The following is a 21800-nucleotide window of genomic DNA, read 5'->3' as shown; positions in this document are numbered from 1 at the left end:
TTGTTTCTTTTTAGGACAGTGAGCGAGGGCATCTACGCATTGTCATACAAAGGGACTACGCGGAGGCATATTGGCGACACAGTCGCATTGCTCTAGTTTTTTTTTTGTATACTTGGTCGAGGCTCCTATAAGAGCTAAAAAAATCCATTTCTGTTCCAAACATATGAGCTAATCTACGAGTATAAACAAAAGTGCTGGTCAAATTTGAGGCATCCTTGTAAATAAAATAATCATTTTAAAAAGTTTTTATTTTTGAAAAAACTTTTGCAAATGTTATTCAAATGAAACTGATGCTAAACAGCCGCAGTCGATATCATCAATGGCGTAAAGAAAATTTTTTTTGTGGTTCATTTCAAATATCTCTCTAATTTGAAGGGAAAAGGCCAAAATCCAAAAACGTGAGCTTCCCTACAAGGACCTTCAGCACAAGAGGAGGCCATTCAGCCCATTACACATGCACAATGATTGCCAACCTGTCATGCTTTACCCTTTTTTAAACACTGAGCATCAAACAAGGAAGCAGCACGTGACATTTTAAAAGTCTTTTGTATGAATCAGCAGGGGTTTGAACCACCGACCTCCCAGGCTCACAGCAACACCTTCACCATTACACCACCGAGTCATTTGGAGAAAGACTGCACAACTCAATATTGTGAGCATTATCCAAGCAACGAACACCACCGATAGCTAGATTTTTTGAAATGGGTATTTCGAGAGCAATCTTTAGCCCACTATCTTTTACCATTGCAAATTCTTTGGATTTCAACACTTGTGAATTCCATCTGAACAAAACTCAGTGCAATGGAGCACTGCAGGTTGAGCTCGTCCTTCTCCATTTAAGGCCAAGAGTTTTGAGGTCATGAAGCTCTTGTAGAACGAACTCGTGTCAAACAGTTTGATAATTTGAAATGTACTAGGGCATGCCCGTACTATATATATGCCCGTACTATATATCTATCTAAAATTATATCCCCCCCCTCTATTTACATGAAATGGTTTGGTCCATTCGCAACGCCAAAGCGAACGGCGAACGGCTTGCGAGTACAGTGACAATCCCCCCCCTCTATTTACATGAAATGGTTTCGTCCATTCGCAACGACCACAGAACCCCCCCCCCCTCTATTTACATGGAATGGTTTGGTCCATTCGCAACGCCGGCACACGCGATCGTTCGCTGCTCTCTGATTGGTTGAATCGTTTTTTGGACATAGCTCGGTAAGTAATTGTCCGATTAATATGAAACCTTGAAAAGGCACATCCTCGGGTCCCCAGCAATATACCTGGCAAGTTAAAAGTATATCGGACCCGTGGTTGTCGAGAAACAGCGGTCACAGACAAACGTACAGACAGACAGAGATTACTGGAATTATAGATAGATATTGTATTTTTGTCCTTGTACACTAAATAGACTGTAGAAGACCAAAGTATATGCGTATTAGAAAAAAATGAAAATTCTCGGAAGCTAATGCTCTGGAATGTGTCATTATTCGGGCCGAAGGGCAAGAATCAAACCTCACGTTATGAGCAATGAGATCAGAGATGTTGTCGGCGATGGCACGGAACCATTCAGCACAGAGCGCTGGGTTCGGGCTCTGCAGCACCCCAGAGCTCACCCCATCAACTGCAATTACCTCCAAGGCATTAGGTCTGCATGTGGGAAGCCAATGTGATGTGAGCATGCTGAATGAATTCAGAAAATGCCTTTGATAATATACGACAAAACCGTGAGTTTTCCTCATACCTTTGCAGGTGAGTTCCAGGCGCATAACAGGAAACACGAGCCATAAGCAATGGCAGAGAAAGTGCATCACACCAACGCTTCTGCCACCGTAGTTGATGAGCCTCGGGCGAAGCAGGAGGGGAAACACCCTGTCAGAGAATGACTGCTTTAAACTGGGACACAATCCTGACGAATGACACCAGTTACTATGCAACCGAAAAAGTAAATAATTGAATGAATGAATGAAAATGAAATGAAAAAGTAAATAATTGCAAAACCAATTTTCATTCATTCAGTCGATCGTTGATTCATTCATTTTAAACTGATGTCACTCATGACATGAAGTGACATCCTCATGCTCAGAGGCGATTAACAAATTATCCAAACAAAAATTGCAAGACAAATAAAAAAGCAATAATTTAATGAACAGAAAATAAAAAATACTTAAATACACGTGTCAAGGCTCAGAGAAAAGCAGAACAGGGGGGAATGGGCAATGTATAAAAGTGCACCAAAGGGGAAACAGGTAATGTGTACACCTGCACGAAAGAACAGCATGAGGAGAGGAGTCGCAAGTGAAAAGGGGACAGGGTCTCATTGAGTGTTGAAAAGCTCAGAGGAACAAGTGAGAAAGATCAGGAGCTAGGTGGTGGTGGTGAGCAGCAGACTAAAGGTCTAGAGGTCTGGAGGGAAAAGCATGTGATAACTAGAACAGCACTCGGTAGAGCGCACACCTCCACCAGGCTGAACAGTTTACGTTTTGTATCCCATGGATAGCCCAGATCTGGATCCGGACCTGAACTAAAATCGAATCAGCTTGTTCTTGTTGCCTAACCAACTCACTACCTCGTTTTGTTAAAACTCATCCATAACTTTTTGAAATATCATGCTATCTATCGTTTTTGACCCAATCTCTAAATGGTGAAGAATCATTTGAAAAATTAAAAATTCTCAGATAAGCATCTTCACCGAAATCAAATCAATTCGTCCTTATCACACACACAACCTGTCCACTAAGTTTTGTCCGAATATATCCACCACTTTTTGAGATATCATGACCTATGTGTGATTTAGCCCCATCTCTCAATGGTGAAGAATCACTTAAAAAATTGTAGTACAGTATCCGGATTCTGATCTTCACCAAAATTTAATCATTACTCCCACCAGGGAGTAATGCATTCGATCGTGTCCGTCCGTGTGTGTGTGTGTGTGTGAGTGTGTGTGTGTGTGTGTGTGTGTGTATGTGTGTTCGTGAACAGGATATCTCGAAAAGTTCTGAACGGATTTGTATGAAAGTTGGTGGGATGATTGCCCTTGGGATAACGAAGAATTGATTAGTTTTTGGTGAAGCTCAGGTTATTATTCCGGATCCAGGAATTTTTTGGGAATTTTTTACCATTGGAAGATAGGGCTCATTTTTTTTAACACTATCTTTTATATATTCTATATTTAACATTGTGATATGAAAATAGTTTTCATATTTGTTGTAAATGTAGTTTAAACTCGTGGTTATGCGTTAGAGCGGTGTATTGTTTAGCAGCGTCGTCTTCAATGTTCTTTTTTTTATATATATAATAAAGACATATTCTGTCATTTTAAAACCACCAAAGTATGTATTAGGTTTCCCCGTTTCATAAAATGTATCGTTTGATACGTATAATGCTTTAAAACTGGGGTTTTTTTTTTTTTTTTTTTTACCTCAGAAGAGATATCAACATTTACCTCAGCGAATGTCAATCGCGGTGTCAGTATTTGATGAACTTATAAAGACTTAGGTGACATAAGTGTGACCAGCATGTGCACGGGATTCTTCCCAGAAGAATGAGTGGTCGCATTAGCTTGCACGACTTAAAATGAGCGAGTTTTGTTGTGACGTTTGGGCCAGTTTTACATGTTGTATCCCTAAGGAATGAAACGAACGTTTTTCCTTGCTTACAATTTTATTTGAAGTCACACATGCCTCAAAATACACTCACTTATATAGAATTGAACGCTGAATCCGAAAATGTAAGTAAAATTGCCTTGTTTTTTTTTTAACATAATCTTCTATATATTCTAAATATATATCTGTGCAGTGTCTGTCTTGTGTTGTCTTGTCTTGTGTTGTCACTAAACTACTCCCTGAAACTTTTGTGAAATCGTAATATTCCAACTTGACCCACGGTGGGAGTATGCGCTCTACTGAGTGGCGTTCTAGTTTCGTCCTTGTCAAACACACAATCAATCCAACAAATTTCGTCCGAATCTGTGCACAACTTTTTGAGGTATCTTGTACACAAACAGACAAACAAACAAACAGCGATGAAAACATAACCTACTCCAACCTTTGGTGGCAGAGTTAATAAATTGGGAACAGGAACGCCACTCAGTAGAGCGCATACTCCCGCCGTGGGTCAAGTTGGAGCCCTATCTCCCAATGGTAAACAATCCTTCAAAAAATTCCTGGATCCGGAATAATATCCTGAGTTTCACCAAAAACTAATCAATTCTTCCTTATCCCAAGGGCAATCATCCCACCAACTTTCATCCAAATCCGTTCAGAACTTTTCCAGATATCTTGTTCACAAACACACAAACATACGAACACACATATGCACACACACGGACGGACACGATCGAATGCATTACTCCCTGGCGGGAGTAATTATGGGGCTTAGTCGAATTCTACTTTTTGTTTTGAATACATGGTCAAGGCTAATGGAAGAGCGAGAGCAGAATAGAATGGAACAAAATGGAAAGGGGGAAACACCAACAGCAGGATAAACATGAGAGTGAGATCAAGGGGAGGGTGAGAAGGACACATGAGGGTGAACAAGCTGCACACAAACTGAAACAAGTTGGAATAGTACGATTCCACAAAAGTTTGAGGGAGTAGTTCAGTGACAACACAAGACAAGACAACACAAGTCAAGACAACACAAGACAACACAAGACACTGCACAGATATAGGCCTATATTTAGAATATATAGAAGATAATGTTAAAAAAAACAAGGCAATTTCACTTACATTTTCGGATTCAGCGTTCAATTCTATATAAGTGAGTGTATTTTGAGGCATGTGTGACTTCAAATAAAATTGTAAGCCAGGAAAAACGTTCGTTTCATTCCTTAGGGATACAACATGTAAAACTGGCCCAAACGTCAAAACAAAACTCGCTCATTTTAAGTCGTACAAGCCAATGCGACCACTCATTCTTCTGGGAAGAATCCCGTGCACATGCTGGTCACACTTATAAGTCACCTAAGTCTTTATAAGTTCATCAAATACTGACACCGCGATTGACATTCGCTGAGGTAAATGTTTTATTTCTGAGGTATTAAAAAAAACACAAAAAAAACTGTTTTAAAGCCTTATACGTATCAAACGATACATTTTATGAAACGGGGAAACCGAATACACACTTTGGTGGTTTTAAAATGACAGAATATGTCTTTATTAGAAAAAAATTAATCAACATTGAAGACGACGCTGCTAAAAAAATACACCGCTCTAACGCATAACCACGAGTTTAAACTACATTTACAACAAATATGAAAACTATTTTCTTATTACAATGTTAAATATAGAATATATAGAAGATAATGTTAAAACAAAATGAGCCCTATCTTTCAATGGTAAACAATCCTTCAAAAAATTCCTGGATCCGGAATAATATCCTGAGCTTCACCAAAAACTAATCAATTCTTCCTTATCCCAAGGGCAATCATCCCACAAACTTTCATCCAAATCCGTTCAGAACTCTTCCAGATATCTTGTTCACAAACACACGAACACACACACACACACACACACACACACACACACACACACACACACACACGATCGAATGCATTACTCCCTGGCGGAAGTAATAACTGCAGTTCCACAGGTGAGAGAAAAGGAGGGTCAAAGGCTAATCTTATAGGCCTAGGGAGAGTAACAAGGTAAGGGTTTATGGTAAAATGTGTGCGATCGAATAATGCATGGGTTTAGTCCAGATGTGAGAGGGAGGAAGGAACAAGAGTGGATTAAAAAAAAAACTATATATATATATATATATATATAATGTTTTTATAATTGACCATTCATATGAAGCCATCACTAAATAACCCTGCATAAATAAAGCATTAAGTCAGCTGGGGATGGGGAAGAGGGGATATTCTTTTCAAATCAAAATATCGACAAATTTGAAGACAAACAAATGCAAATCCACCAATTGCCAGAAGTTTGGTACAGTGCATTCAGAAAGTATTCAGACCCCTTCACTTTTTTCACATTTTGTTATGTTGCAGCCTTATGCTGAAATCGTTTAAATTCATTTTTTCCCCCATCAATCTGCACTCAATACCCCATAATGACAAAGAGAAAACGGGATTTTAGAAAGTTTTGCAAATTTATTATATAGAAAAACCTGAAATATCACATTGAGATAAGTATTCAGACCCTTAACTCAGTACTTAGTTGAAGCACCTTTGGCAGCGATTACAGCCTCGAGTCTTCTTGGGTATGACGTGACAAGCTTTGCACACCTGGATTTGGGGATGTTCTGCCATTCTTCTCTGCAGATCCTCTCAAGCTCTGTCAGCTTGGATGGGGACAGTCGGTGGACAGCCATTTTCAGGTCTTTCCAGAGATGTTCGATTGGGTTCAAGCCAGGGCTCTGGCTGGGCCAGTGGGCCCCTCAAGGACCTTCACAGAGTTGTGCCTAAGCCACTCCTACGTTGTCTTGGCTGCATGCTTAGGGTCATTGTCCTGTTGTAAGGTGAACCTTCAGCCCAGTCTGAGGTCCTGAACGCTCTGTTTCAGGTTTTCATTGAGGATATCTCTGTACATTGCTCCGTTCATTGTTCCCTCAACCCTGACCAGTACCCCAGTCCCTGCTGCTGAAAAACACCCCCAGAGCATGATGCTGCCACCACTATGCTTCACCGTTGGGATGGTATTGGGAAGGTGATGAGCGGTGCCTGGTTTCCTCCAGACATGACGCTTAGAATTGAGGCCAAACAGTTCAATCTTGGTTTCATCAGACCACAGAATCTTGTTTCTCACAGTCTGAGAGTCCTTTAGGTGCTTTTTTGCAAACTCCAAGCGGGCTTTCATGTGTCTTTCACTGAGGAGAGGCTTCCGTCTGGCCACTCTGCCATAAAGCCCAGATCGGTGGAGTGTTGCAGTGATGGTTGTCCTTCTGCAAGTTTCTCCCATCTTCACACAGGATCTCTGGATCTCAACCAGAGTGACCATCGGGTTCTTGGTCACCTCTCTTACCAAGGCCTTTCTCCCCCGATTGCTCAGTTTGGCGGAGCGGCCAGCTCTAGGAAGAGTCCTGGTTGTTCCAAACTTCTTCCATTTAAGAATGATGGAGGCCACTGTGCTCTTGGGAACATGCAATGCAGCAGAGATTTTTTTGTAGGCTTCCCCAAATCTGTGCCTCGACACAATCCTGTCTCTGAGCTCTGCAGGCAGTTCCTTCGACCTCATTGCTTGGTTTTTGCTCTGAAATGCATTGTCAGCTGTGAGACCTTATATAGACAGGTGTGTGCCTTTCCAAATCATGTCCAATCAATTGAATTTACTACAGGTGGACACCAATCAAGGTGTGGAAACATCTCAAAGATGGTCAAGAGAAATGGGAGGCACCTAAGCTAAATTTCAAGTGTCATAGTAAAGGGTATGAATACTTATGTAAATGTGATATTTCAGTTTTTTCTTTTTAATAAATTTGCAAAACTTTCTAAAATCCTGTTTTCTCTTTGTCATTATGTGGTATTGATTGTAGATTGATGAGGGAACAAATGAATTTAAACGATTTCAGCATAAGGCTGCAACATAAAATGTGAAAAAAGTGAAGGAGTCTGAATACTTTCTGAATGCACTGTACATCTGCATACCGAGTGACTGTAGCTGCCGTTCATGTTGAGATTGAGATTGAGGCCACTGTCGAATAAGGGGGAGGATGGCTCACTCCCTGGCTCACTCGATGGTTCAGGGGAACCTAGGAAAGGCAATGGTGGACACATTTCAAGAAAGGAGATAGCACAGGCAAATGCTTTCAAAATGGAGTATTTTGGATGATGACGTCACTACATCAAAATCATGCAATTGAGGATGGAAGGAACAGTGACCCAGTCAGCCATTAGGGTCATTCCCCTCCAAAACAATCAATAAAATACATGACCCCCAGAAGCGGATTAAGATTTTTTGGGGCCCTGGGCACAAAAACAATTTTGGTCCAAATCATCCCCCAAAACACGAATGCATAAAAATGCATTAAGACCAACAGGATGAGTCACAAGTCTCAGGACACGGTTGTAGCTGCTTATACAACATTTGTTTATACCACGTTTTAAATTGTTTTCTTTTTTTCAGATAATACAAATAATACATTAAACCAAGATGGCAGACACCAGTCCATTTACAGTGGAAGAGAGGCTGGTTGCAGAGGTGTAGTACCACGAGAGGAAAACACAAACAAGACGATGAAACATGTGCAGGAAGACTTTAAGGAGCGTTTTGGAAAGCCAGCACCCATTTGGCTGTTTCATATTCATCGCGTACAATGAAACAAGACCTTCACATGAAACCATATAAACCAACTACTAGTACCCGACTGCAAGGCCGCAATGAGCCGGCGAAGCCAAAGCCTCTTGCCACTATTTTACCCATCACTATGGCATAAGTAGGTTAGGTAGTTGGTAGTAGGTAGGTGTAGTAGGTACCGTACATAGCTCAAAATGGCACCATTTACATTCTGGATGAGATTAAAATTTATAAAATTTCCTTCTTCATTAATTCGGTGAATTCCGTCTCAACTTCGGATATTCCGGCCATAAAAAACTATCCCCCACGGCCACGAGATTTCTGATAAATAATTCTTCATCAATTTTAGAACATTTGACGCCGTTTTCAGCCTCCAAAATGCAGTACCGGTAATAAGCTTTTTGGAAATATTTTCTCAAATGCTCGAATCTCATTGGTTCCAGTGTTTGGTGACGATTTTCGTTGAAGATAACCAGGGCCCATGCGGGAACGAGGTTGGTATTAAAGTATTTTAATTACAAATTAGAGGTGCATAAGAATGTGAATCAAACAAAGACAGGTGAAACAAACTCCTATTGAGCTTTTCCGCAATTTTTTATGCATACTTCCGCATCCGCAAAATGGCGGCCTCCATGGAGCGATTTGGTTTTTGAAATATTTTTTCAAATGCTCGAATCTCATTGGTTCCGGTGTTTGGTGACGATTTTCGTTGAAGATAACCAGGGCCCGTGCGGGCCCGGGGAACGAGGTTGGTCTTAAAGTAGATTAATTACAAATTAGAAGCGCATAGGATTGTGAATCAAAAAAAGACGGGTGAAACAAACTCCTATTGAACTTTTTCGCAATTGTTTATGCATACTTCCACATCCGCAAGATGGTGGCTTCCATGGAGCGATTGGTGTGTCAAAGCTTCGAAATTCTCAAGGGATTCAGCAAAATCTGGCTTTTCAACATAATACGTACGCGTTCATTCACAACACCGGCTTCGCCGGTTATCAATTGTGAATTGTCAGATGCAAATCTTGAAAACAGGTTGACAGCTGGTGACAGACTGCTGCAACACTTCGATACAATTCCAAAAAGGTTATGTTTAGTAATGAGTGTGCTGTTTACCTCAGTTCATCTCCACGCAATGTTTACTTTTGGAGTGATGCTAATCCACATTATGTTGAAGAAGTGCAAGATCATCCACCACATGTAATTGTTTGGACCGGAATTATCTGTCCACCACCTCATTATAACCACCTTTAGAGGCCATTTTTCCCCGCAAAGTGGGGGTTGGCCTTTTTCGGGAACCGTCGTTGTTGTTGTTTTTTGGTCCCCTTTTTGAAGCAATGTTTTATGGCCGGATGCCCTTCCTGCCGCCAACCCTTTTTGCCGCCTTTTACGACAAACAGGGAATTACTAGTGAACTGGTACTCAATTAGCCGACCTCGGAAGGATGAACAGGCTGAGTCAACCCCCCTGGCGTTAATTCAGCGATCGACCGGGATTCGAACCCAGGATCCTAGGTATCCTAAGCCGGCACCCTAGCCGCTAGCCCAACACCAGGGATTAACCACCACCTCATTGGTAACCACCTCATTGGTCCTTACTATTTTGATGTCTGTCAACCAGCAGTCATGTTTGCATATTATGGTGAGGAATTATCTCACACCTGAACCCTGAATGACGTGGAGTAGCCCATGATATTTATTTTGTTTCTCTTTCTCCTTAAAATATTGGTCTACAGTTGATATCTCTTTCAACAAAGCAACTTCCTTAGCCTACTTTGATTTTTTTTTTAAATACAGAATCGAGGCTCGTGTAAGAGCTAACACATTGAACATGAAAAGATGCACAGACACATAAAACATACAATGAAGGGAGTGGGAGACAAGAGGGGGAGAGAGGGAAGCACACAAGCACAACAACAGAAGTGAACAGGGATGTCGGTAGATCTGTGGAAGGGGGAGGGCTGGGAGAGAAGGGAGGGATACACGGTATAAAGGAAATGAACACTTATAGAAATTTCAGGAAAGAAGTTGGGGATTGAAAGAGGCGGATTTGGGCTGTTTTAATGGGGGTATAAAAGATCAAGGTTTTAGATGGGGGAAGAGATGGTGGTGAACAGCTGTTGTTAAAACCTGGAGGGAGGAGAGGGATTGAAGAGAGTGTGGGAGTTTGTTCCAGAGGCGGGAGAAAAGAAGAATGAAGGAGTGAAGGTGAGCAGAGAGTCATGATTTTGGCAGTTTCACCAGAAGAGGGTTGCTGGCAGATCTTGTGTGTCCTGCAGGAATATTTGGGGGACAGAGCACAGGGAAGAAGGGGGAGCAAGGCGGAAGAGGAGTCGGTAGAAGACAGAAAGACCACCTACCTGCCTGCGGTGAGAGAGAGAAAGGCCCTCAGAATCATCTTCATCGTGGGAGATTCCAAAGATTCTGAAAGCTTTGGTTTCAACAGCGTGAATCCAAGCTAGGTGTGAGGCAGGAGCACAAGCCCAGAGGGGGGGGGGGGGCGCAGTATTCCATTGAGCTGCAGATGAAAGCTTTGTATGTGGTGAGGAGCTCAGAAGTGCCCAGAAAGGACTTCGCATGACGGAGGATTCCCAGTCGGCGACTGGCTTTGGAGGCCAGCTTGGGAATATGGTTTTCCCAGGAAAGATCATGGCAGATAGTGAGACCCAAAAGCTTGGGTGACAGAACTTCTTCAAGAGGATTGTTCAGAAAGTAGTTTGAATGGTTGTCCCAACAGTCTTTTCGGAGAGACAAAGTGAGAATGTGAGATTTGTCAAGATTGAAAGACATGTTCCACTTGTTTGACCAGTTTGTGATATTGTCCAGGTCTGCAGAGAGTGAAGAGGCTGCTGCCTGCCGATCTGAGGGTTGAGATATAGAGCGGCAGAGAGTGGAGTCATCAGCAAAGAGATAGAGAGGATTTTCCAGAGAGTCGGAGAGATCATTATTGAAGACCAGAAAAAGCACAGGGCCCAGAACACGACCTTGGGGAACTCCAGCCAGAACAGGAAGGGGCAATGAGAGAAATCCATTCCGGGCCACACGTTGACTACGAATAGAAAGGAAGTCTGCAAGCCATGCGTAGAGGTTTCCATGGATACCATAGGAGGAGAGTTTGGTGAGCAGAGCAAGATGCCAGGCCGTATCGAAGGCACGTGATATGTTAAGGAAGACAGCTCTGATTTCCTGTTTGGCATTGAAGATCTCCATCCATTGTTGAGACTGCAGAAGCAACATGTCCAGAGGAGAATGACCTGGTCTGAATCCAAATTGATGATCCGAGATCAAACCATTGGAGAAGAGGAAGGATTTGATGCCAGATGCGATGATTGATTCCATGACCTTGCTGATTATTGGGAGGATGCTGATTTGTCTGTAGTTGCAAGGATCTGTTTTTGCTCCTTTTTTGTGTAAAGCTGTAATGTTGACTGATTTCCAAGGAGATGGCAGATCGCCTTGAGCAAAAGAGAGGGTGAAGAGAACAGAGAGAGGGTGTGAAATTGTTTCTCGTTTCTATTTGATTTCCCACTTAAATATCTCCGATCCATTTTTTTTTAACTGCCTGTGGATTCTAACAGAAACTGTCATCTGACCAATGACATTGCAAGTCATTAGCATATCAGAACATGAGTTTATAAAATGTTGTTTTTTGCCTCCATACTTGTGATTGTTTCGTCTGTTAATACTGTCGTGCTGGGCGGTTTAGAAAATTTGACTGCAACTGATTAACCGTAAAAAAAAATTGGCCAATGATCTTACTATAATTCACCAAATGTCCGTCTGTCTGTCTGTCTGTCTGTCTCTGTCTGTTCGAAGGTACAGTAAAAACTGCTGAACCGATCGCAAAGATATTTTGGGTGGATAATCCTGGGATCCCCAGGAGTAAAATAGGCTATTTAGTTTTCCCAATTTCAGCTTTAGTCTCCAGCATTCTCGGGTTTGGACTCCCGCATAACATTCGTGATCGCATGACGTTCATTGTTCTCATTGTAACGACGCACAAACGGCTGCACCCGGGAAAGCAACATGTCTCCATTGATCGCTAACAGATCGCTGTCTCCATCGATCTTGCCAAGGCCGTAACAGCTATCGGCTCAAAATCCTTTTAACTGTTGATTTGGTACAGTTACATGTATCGGGAATTTGGTACACGTATCGGGAGTACAGACGACATAGCGATTGTGAACACTATTATCGATCACGATTCACGATCACGATCATCACGATCATAGTGTATCGATCACGATTTGAAACACGGTGGAATAATATTTACCGATATGAACAGTGATGTGGCTTTTATTGAAATTCTAAAGATACTGTTTACATTTTGATGATTTGCGTATGATATGATTCAACGGATGTTTATATGTGTAGGTGTAGGAGTTGCAGATGACGAGAGGGCGAGACACTTCTTAGCTTGTTCAAAGCTCCTATATTCCAAAAGAACTAACTCGCGACCGGAACTCATGCATCTTATATAACACAAATCACTCTTAAGGGTGCGTGGCTCCAACAACCGAGCGCACGCCACGCCCATACCATCAATAGCCCCACTGGTCTGGTGCCTGTGGATTATGTCCCAATGGGGTAACCCCCACATGCGCCCCCCCCCCCCCCGAATTCACGCGCGGGCAATGTCAGTTTTCGGGGGGCCTTAACCACCTGGCCGAAACGACTGATGACCCGAGCAGGGACTGTTAGCGGCTTGGCGGTAGGTGGGCCAACCAGGGACTTACCCGACGGGTGACAGCCCCGTCATGGGTGTTGAGCCAACCGAGGGGGCTGGTCTAGGTCCAAGTGAGCCGGCTTGAGGCGGTCCATCGAAAGGTGGTCCAGGTTGCCGCCGATGTGGACCACGAAGGACTTGTCCCCGGCCTCCAGAACACGGAAAGGCCCGTCGTAAGGCGGCCGAAGCGGCCCCCAGTGTGCGTCATGCCGAACAAAGACGTACTCCGCTGTACGTAGATCCAGCGGGACGTGGGCCTGAGGCAAACCATGATGAGATGTGGGCACTGGTGCAAACATCTTGGCATTCTCCCAGAGAACCGACCGCTGACGGGCAGGGGACCAGGGGCTTGTGGTGTCAGGCATGAACTCCCCGGGAACCCACAGCGGCTGGCCATAGACGAGCTCAGTGGATGAGGCCTGGAGGTCTTCCTTAGGGGCTGTCCTGAGGCCCAACATGACCCACGGGAGTCTGTCGGCCTAACTGTCATCCCAGAGGCTGGCCCTGAGAGCAGCTTTCATAGAGCGATGGAACCTCTCACACAATTCACGCTGTTGAGATCACGGCGAGGTCACGTCTTTTCGAAGCTGCTCCATGCGCTCACGCTTTCGAAGCTAAGTTATATTTCTCAATTGTGTTTTTGTCGAGACTGTATCTATCTTTCGGTGTATGTACCTAGAGCGTATCTTTTGGAAAATTTTCGGTGCAAATTTTTCGTACATGTATACACAATCGTCGGTTAATGGTATCGAGTATTCTGCGGCCTAGTACTCGTAGGCTTAGACTACCGTACCGTCTCCGACCTTGTGGTTTGTTTTTCTCTCAGCGATTCGTCGAATGCGCTGAAATTATTTTCGTTCTCTGTTTCGTACCAGTCGTTCACCCCGTACCTCCTTGTTTAATATCTGTACTCACAAAAAAACAAAAAAAAAAACCCCAAAAAAATATTTCCTTCCCAGGTCTTATTCGTTTATTTGTTGTTCTTTTTTTCGTTCGTTCTTCGTTCGCGATCACGCGGTAAGAAATGTATAATCTCTCCCCTGAACAACTATTTTCTCTCATATATTATAACACCCTTTTCTTCTTTTCCTACAAAAGGATGCTTTCGTCTTGCTCACCAAATCTATTCATTCCAAAAAATATATATAATACCATCTCTTACAGTTCCTCCTTTCTACATTCCCTAAACTATCCAGAACTCCATCCCTCCTCCAGTGTCCTCAAACGTATTTTTGACTCGAAGGTCTCAAACTCATTTTGCAAAAAATGTTAGTTTCCCATGAATCGTACACTTTTCAAAATCCAATCTCACCCCTCCCCTCTAAATCCTCCCCATCACCCATCCCTTTCAAATCTCTCCCCTTGTCCCTTCCCTCCCCTCCCTCCTAAACTCCTCCCACACCCCTCCCCTCCGAGACTCTCCCTCGCTCCTCCCCTCCTAGACTCCCCTCTCACCCCTCCTCCTCAAAGCATCCTCCCTGCTTCTTCCTCCTTCCAACTTTCACCTTCATCTCCCCAAACCTTCTGCCTTGCTCTTCCCCCTCCTCAAATAACACCTCACTGTGCCTCACCCAATCTCCATCAAACCTTTTGTCCGCCCCATTCTTCCCTTTCTCCAAGCTATTCTGAAATCTCTGACACACCTTCAACAGCTCTCCCTACCTCTTCCTCCTCTTCCACATCTTACCCTACGCCTCCCCCCCCCCCTGTTCTGGACCCGATGCTCCCCCTTCCTCTTCATTAACGGTATGGACCTCAAACATCTGGGGCCTTCGCTCAAACTTGACTGACCTCTCCATACAGGTTGCTTCTGACAAACCAGATGTGATCTGCTTAACAGAAACTTTCCTCCTTCATGATGTCTCTGATGCCTTGGTATCTCTCCCAGGTTACTCCCTCCTCCGGTATGATAGACCTGAGCCTCGTCCTGGAGGTGGGGTTGCTATCTTTATAAAAAACTCTCTTCCTCACTCGCCCTCCACTGCCCTCTCTCCACCTCACCCCCAGGAATACCTTTGGCTACGGCTTCCCCTTCGCTCCCACCTTTTGTTCATATGTGTGTTGTACCGTCCACCAATCAGCGATGACTCCATCTACATCTCACTGTCTGATAATATGGACCAACTTCTATCTACCCATCCCAACTCTCTCTTCCTCATATGTGGTGATTTCAATTGTCACCATGCCAGTTGGCTGGGTGTGGGTACCTCTCTCACCAGCCATGGCTCTTCAGCAAAGGACTTCTGCGACTCACTGGGACTGACACAATCTGTCAATTTCCCGACCCGGATCTCAGTCAACGGAGCATCTTCTCTTCTGGATTTGGTTATGACAAACTTCCCTGAAAATGTCTGCTGCTCTTCTTCTGCTCCAATCGGCTCATCTGATCATGTGCTTGTCAAAGTGGACATCTCTCTGACCATTCTCAGAGAGCCTCCTCAGCATCGACGAGTCTGGCATTTCACTCAGGCCAACTGGCACGGTCTTCAAGCAGCCATCAATCATCTGGACTGGTCTCCCATCTCTACCGCCTCTGACATCAACTCATCCTGGGAATTCTTTCAAAGAAAATTGCTCTCTCTCATGCACAGATTTATACCATCTCGTCTTCAGTTGTCATACCCTTCCTCCCGTCCATGGTACACGGAATCTTGTGGTGAGGCTGTTGCCCTGAAACAACTTGCTTTCGTCTCCTGGAAAGCAAATCCAACGGAAGGAAATCTCATTTCCTTTCACAAAGCCCGAAACAAGTGTGTGTCCACCCTCAGGAGAGCCAGGAAACAATATCTCACCATTCTCAAGACCGAACTCTCTTATCTGTCTCCCTCTTCCAAATCCTGGTGGCGTCTGGTCAAATCTGTTTCTGGTGTTTGTTCCCCCTCCATCCCCTCCCTCACCTCAAACGGCTTAACGGCCGACTCCGCACGTGAAAAAGCTGAATGCCTCAACTCTGTGTTTGCCTCTAAATCTTGTGTCCCAAACCCATCCCTCTCTGTACCCACCGTACCCAGTCGTACCCAGCTGCTCCTGGACTCTGTGTCCTTTCCTCCTGACAAGGTGGAAAAGTTTCTGTCAACCCTCGACTCTGATTCTGCAACTGGTCCTGACGGCATCAGCCCACGGGTCCTAAAATCATGTTCTTCTGCTCTTTCACTCTCTCTTTCTGTTCTCTTCACCCTCTCTTTTGCTCAAGGTCATCTGCCATCTGCTTGGAAATCAGCCAACATCACCGCTTTGCACAAAAAAGGTGCAAAAACAGATCCCAGCAACTACAGACCAATCAGCCTTCTCCCAATTATCAGCAAAGTCATGGAATCCATCATTGCTTCAGATATTAAATCTTTCCTCTTCTCCAATGGCTTGATCTCTGATCATCAATTTGGTTTCAGACCTGGTCACTCTACTCTGGACATGCTGCTTCTGCTTTCTCAACAATGGATGGAGGTCCTCAACACCAAACAGGAAATTAGAGCTGTCTCCCTTGACATTTCACGTGCCTTCGATATGGTCTGGCACCCTGCTCTGCTCTCCAAACTCTCCTCCTTTGGTATCCATGGAAATCTCCACGCATGGCTGGCGGAATTCCTCTCTGGTCGTAGTCAACGTGTGGCCCTGAATTGGGTTTCTCTCATCTCCTCTTCCTGTTCAGGCTGGAGTTCCCCAAGGTAGTGTTCTGGGCCCTGTGCTTTTTCTGGTCTTCATCAATGATCTCTCTGACTCTCTTGAAAATCCTCTCTATCTCTTTGCTGACGACTCTACTCTCTGTCGCTCCATTCCTCATCCCTCAGATCGGCAGTCTGCAGCCTCCTCACTCTCTGCAGACCTGGACAAAATCACAGACTGGTCAAACAAGTGGAACATGTCTTTCAATCCTGACAAATCTCACACTCTTACAATGTCTCTCCAAAAGGACCGACTGGACAACCCTCCCATCTACTTTCTCAACAATCCTCTCCAAGAAGTTCTGTCGCTCAAGCTTTTGGGTCTCACTATCTGCCATGATCTTTCTTGGGAAAACCACATTTCCAAGCTGGCCTCCAAAGCCAGTCGCCGACTGGGCATCCTCCGTCGTGCGAAGTCCTTCCTTGGCACACCTGAGCTCCTCACCACATACAAGGCTTTCATCCGCAGCTCAATGGAATACTGTTCCCCCCTCTGGGCTGGTGCTCCTGCCTCACACCTTGCTCGGCTTCACGCTGTTGAGGCCAAAGCTTTCAGAATCATTGGAATCTCCTGCGATGTAGTCAACGCCGAGGGCCTTTCACTCACTCACCGCAGGCAGGTTGGTGGTGTTTCTGTCTTCTACCGACTCCTCTCCGGCCTTGCTCCCCCAGCTCTCTCTGTGCTCTGTCCCCCCAATATTCCTTCAGGTCGCACAAGATCTGCCTGCAACCCTCTTATGGTTAAACTGCCAAAGTCTAGGCTCTCTGCTCACCTTCACTCTTTCATTCCCCTTTTCTCCCGCCTCTGGAACAAACTCCCCCACCACTCCCTTCAATCCCACTCCTCCCTCCAGGTCTTTAAAACAGCTGTTCACCACCATCTCTTATCGTCCCCCATCGAAAACCTTGATCTTTTCTACCCCCGGTAATTCACCCCAGAGTCCTTGCAGTGTTCATATGTTTTAATCCTCTCCCACCTCCCCCCAGGTCCTCCCGATGTCCCTGCTCTCAAATGTTGTGTTTGTGTCCTTCCCCCTCTTCCCCCTCTCTTTTGTGTCCTTCCCCCTCTCTCCCCATCTTGTCTGCCACTCCCCTTGTTTTTTGTGTTTTGTGTGTCGGTTTGTCTTTTTGTGTGATTAATGTTAGCTCTTTCACGAGCCTCGATCTTGTATACCAAAAAAAAATAAAAAATAAAAAATAAAAAAATCCATTAGCTTGGGGATGATATGCAGTGGTGCGATGGAGCTTTACCCCCAACCCCTGGGTGACAGCACCCCAGAGCTCTGAAGTGAACTGGGGCCCCCTGTCTGAAGAGATGTCTGAGGGGGCGCCAAAACGGGCAACCCAAGTGCCGATGAACGCCCGGGCCACATCGGCGGAAGTTGTAGATGTGACTGGGACGGCCTCTGGCCACCTGGTGGTCCTATCAACCATCGTGAGGAGGTGGGTGAATCCCCGCGAGGGGGGGAGGGGCCCTACCAGGTCCACGTTAACATGGTCAAACCATCGCTCGGGCACTGTGAATGGTGCCAATGGGGCCTGGGTATGGCGATGCACCTTCGAGCGTTGGCACTCGACGCAGGTGTTGGCCCAGTCACGCACATCCTTCCTGAGCCCGTGCCAAATGAACTTCGTCACCACCAACTTTTGCGACGCCTTCCTGCCCGGGTGAGAAAGACCGTGGACGGCATCGAACACCAACCATCTCCAGCTGGTGGGTACGACGGGGCGAGGCTGTCCCAAAGATTCGTCGCACAGTAGCGTGGTGCCTGTGTCCTTGAACAGCACATCAGACAGTCGAAGCCCCGTGACCATCGCCCTGCAGGCCTGGACATCCGGAACGGAGATCTGATCGGCCGCCATGCAGGCATAGTCGATGCCAAGGTGAACCGCGCCAGCTATGGACCGGGGGAGACAATCGGCGACCGTATTATCCTTCCCAGCCTCCACTTTAGACAGCAGTGGGATGGCCCCCTCCCTCGTGATGCGGTGGCCGAGAAAGTCAATTGACGCCATCCCGAAGAAGCACTTTGCCGGGTTAATGATAAGGCCATGCTGAATGAGGCGTTCAAAGAGCGCTCGGAGGTGAAGCATGTGCTCCGTCCTTGAAGCGCTGGCGATGAGGATATCGTCCAGGCAGACGAACAGAAACGGCAAATCCCGCAACACGCTGTCCATCAGGCGCTGGAAAGCCTGGGCCGTGTTATTGAGCCCAAAAGGCATACGGAGGAATTTGAAAAGCCCGAACGGTGTAATCACCGCGGTCTTTGGAACGTCCTGCGGCTGGACAGGGGCCTGGTGTTAACCACGATCGAGGTCCATTTTAGAAGAAAAAAAAACTTTACCGGCCAAGCGGGCAGAACATTCCTGGATGTGCGGGATTGGGTAGTGGTCAGTGGTAGTGGCGTCGTTAAGGCGGCGATAATCCCCGCACGGGCGCCAACCGCCACCCGGCTTCGGCGCAATGTGGAGAGGCGAGGCCCACAGGCTGTTGGACCGTTGCACGATGCCAAGACGCTCCAACGTGTCGAACTCCGCCTTTGCGATAGCGAGTTTCCCTGGGTCGAGCCCGGGCGTAGACAGGCGGGCCGGTGGTCGGAATGCGATGCTCAACTCCGTGCTTGACGGCAACGGCCGAAAAGGTGGGCCGTGTAAGGGCCGGGAACTCGGTGAGGAGGCGGGCAAACTCATCAGAGGTCGAGAGCGTGCAAGCGAGCCTCGTCGAGGAGGACCCGCTCAGCGAGCATGGAAGAGAACTGAATGTCTCCGCATTAATGAGCCGCCGATTTTTAACATCCACCAATAGGCCATTGGCGCAGAGGAAATCAGCGCCCAGCAAGGGGGTGGACACCCTCGCCGTGACAAAATCCCATGTAAACCGCTGCCCGCCCAAGCACAGTGCCACGGTCCATTTGCCAAAAGTCTGAATAGCACTGCCGTTGGTGGCTTCCAGGGCGGGGCTGTGACTCCTGGCCTCCCGGTCCAATGCCGACACAGATAGAACGCCCACCTGGGCCCCTGTGTCGCAGAGGAAACAACGTCCGGAGTCGGTGTCCAAAATGAACAACAAACTGCCCGAACGGCCGACGCTCATGGCAGTTAACGAGCGCCAGCCATCCCGTTTCCCGACTCGCTGAAGCTGCAGGGTGGCTGGCATGCCTTGGCCTCAAACTTTGCATGGTTAAAGCACAAGCCTGGGGCCTTCCGCCACTGGACCGTAATGGTGGCCGCGACGGTGTCCGCCAGTGGCGTAGGCTCGACGGGGCCGGGGTCCCATGCAGCTGCACTACATTGCTGTCTGGCGGAGAAAAACTTGTCTGCTTCCATGGCCAGGGTGCGGAAATCCTTAACCGACGAGTTGGCCAGGGCTGTCCGTACCTGTCCTGGAAGCTGCTGCAGGAACAGTTCTTTGAAGAGGAAACATGGTCGGTGGCTGCCCAGGAGAGACAACATGTGGTCCATCAGCTCTGACGGCTTGGAGTCGCCCAGCCCGGGTAGAGAAAGTAGCTGGCGGGCGCTCGGCCTCAGTGAGCTCGAAGGTTTCGAGCAGCAGCGCCTTTAGCGTCTTGTACTTGCCGCCCTTCGGAGGATCCTGGAGAAGGCTCACCACTCTGGTCGCAGTGGAGCCGCTGAGCGCAGACACGACATAATACTTCGTGTTGTCCGCAGAAATGCTCCGAATGGCGAATTGGGCCTCAGCTTGTGCGAACCAAATGGCAGCTTGTCGTTCCCAAAACTCCGGCAGTTTAATCGAAACTGTGGTCGTCGCCATGTTCGTTTGAAGCTCCAAAAACGTTTGAGGGCAAGACGGGGTCACCAATGTATGAGTTGCGGATGACGAGAGGGCGAGACACTTCTTAGCTTGTTCAAAGCTCCTTTATTCCAACAGAACTAACTTGCGACCGGAACGCATGCATTTTATATAACACAAATCACTCTTCAGGGGGCGTGCCTCCAACAACCGAGCGCACGCCACGCCCATACCATCAATAGCCCCAATGGTCCCGTGCCTGTGGATTATGTCCCAATGGGGTAACCCCCACATATGAATCGTTTAAAATAAAAAAAACCTTCAATTTCTGAAATTTTGCCATCGCCATATGCAGATTCGCCACGGACCCACGATCGATGTTTCTCTACGTGAACGTACCCGTTTGTTTGCGAACGGGTACGTTTTTCATGGAAGTCCTTCACGAACTTGCTGTCCATGTCTGACGTGCGACTGAAGGTGCTACAGGAATGTGGAATTTATTGGTTTCATGCTTTAGCATTCACTGTATCTGCATTGCCTGTTTGCTTCTGGCCTCCCACCCGTGCGTAGCACTGGTATCTCTCTGGTGATTATAATGTGGTAAATAATGACTTCCTTGTACATGTCTGGATATGAAGTGGATTCACACATCTAAATATAACTGGATCATTGGTTTGCTGAAAACACTGAAGTCATCGGCTGCCATGTTGGTATTCACCACAACATGAAAAGCCCGATAAGAATTAAAACTCACAGTTTATTTTAAAACCTGCTGTACTGTGATTTTTTTTTTCCACGTTGCTGATATTAATGCAACTTTTGGTCGTTCGGGAGTCCCAATATGGCGGCCGTGTGGCCTCATCAGCAAACACATTCTCATCGGCCGGTAGTTCCTCCATATCATAGAGCTGTGAGTGGATTCCTTGTCAGATCTGTCATCTGTGCTCTGCCTGCGATTGACGTTATTGAGTGTCTGTGATTCAATACATTCTAAATCCCTTCCCTAATCGATTGGTATATCAAATCAAGTGGCACAGCAACCTGTCATTTATAAACGAATGATGAGCGACCGTATGCTTGTGCGATAAGCGATTGACGGATATAAAATAAGGGGTTCATATTATCGTGGTGGATCTGGTTATTGAACATTTTAAAAGCAAATAGATTTCCCCTCAATCTCGGGGCCCTGGGCATGCGGCCAATGTGCCCATTGGTTAATCCGCCACTGATGACCCGTTCAGATTTTGATGAAAATTTCTGAGTATATTGATATGCATGGAACTGGGACGTGATCCAAGTTTCAGGTTCCTAAGATATAGGTCACAATTTGACACAACCTTGACCCAAGACAAATTAAAATGTGTCAAAACTTTGCTTCTAAATAACATAAAAAGATGGTTCGGGTGCCATTTTGAAGCTTTTGAACTG

At 46.0% G+C, this 21800-nt stretch overlaps 1 protein-coding gene across 1 annotated transcript in view; it reads right to left on the bottom strand.

The window, feature by feature from the left end:
- SNTG2 (syntrophin gamma 2) overlaps window positions 1-21800 on the bottom strand; it is a 278507-nt gene that overhangs the window by 201324 nt on the left and 55383 nt on the right. The window contains exons 9-12 of the mRNA XM_078772595.1: window positions 15226-15228; window positions 7589-7692; window positions 1742-1869; window positions 1518-1647 (exon numbers count right to left, since the gene is read on the bottom strand). Of these exons, the coding sequence (XP_078628721.1) occupies window positions 1518-1647; window positions 1742-1869; window positions 7589-7692; window positions 15226-15228 (365 nt within the window). The remainder of the gene's footprint in view (window positions 1-1517; window positions 1648-1741; window positions 1870-7588; window positions 7693-15225; window positions 15229-21800) is intronic.

The sequence above is a fragment of the Myxine glutinosa genome, chromosome 2, assembly GCF_964187855.1.
Source record: "Myxine glutinosa chromosome 2, kmMyxGlut1.1, whole genome shotgun sequence".
NCBI classification, from domain to species: Eukaryota; Metazoa; Chordata; class Myxini; order Myxiniformes; family Myxinidae; genus Myxine; species Myxine glutinosa.
The sequence above is the reverse complement of the archived record's forward strand: the minus strand, read 5'-3'. Positions and strand labels throughout refer to the sequence as shown.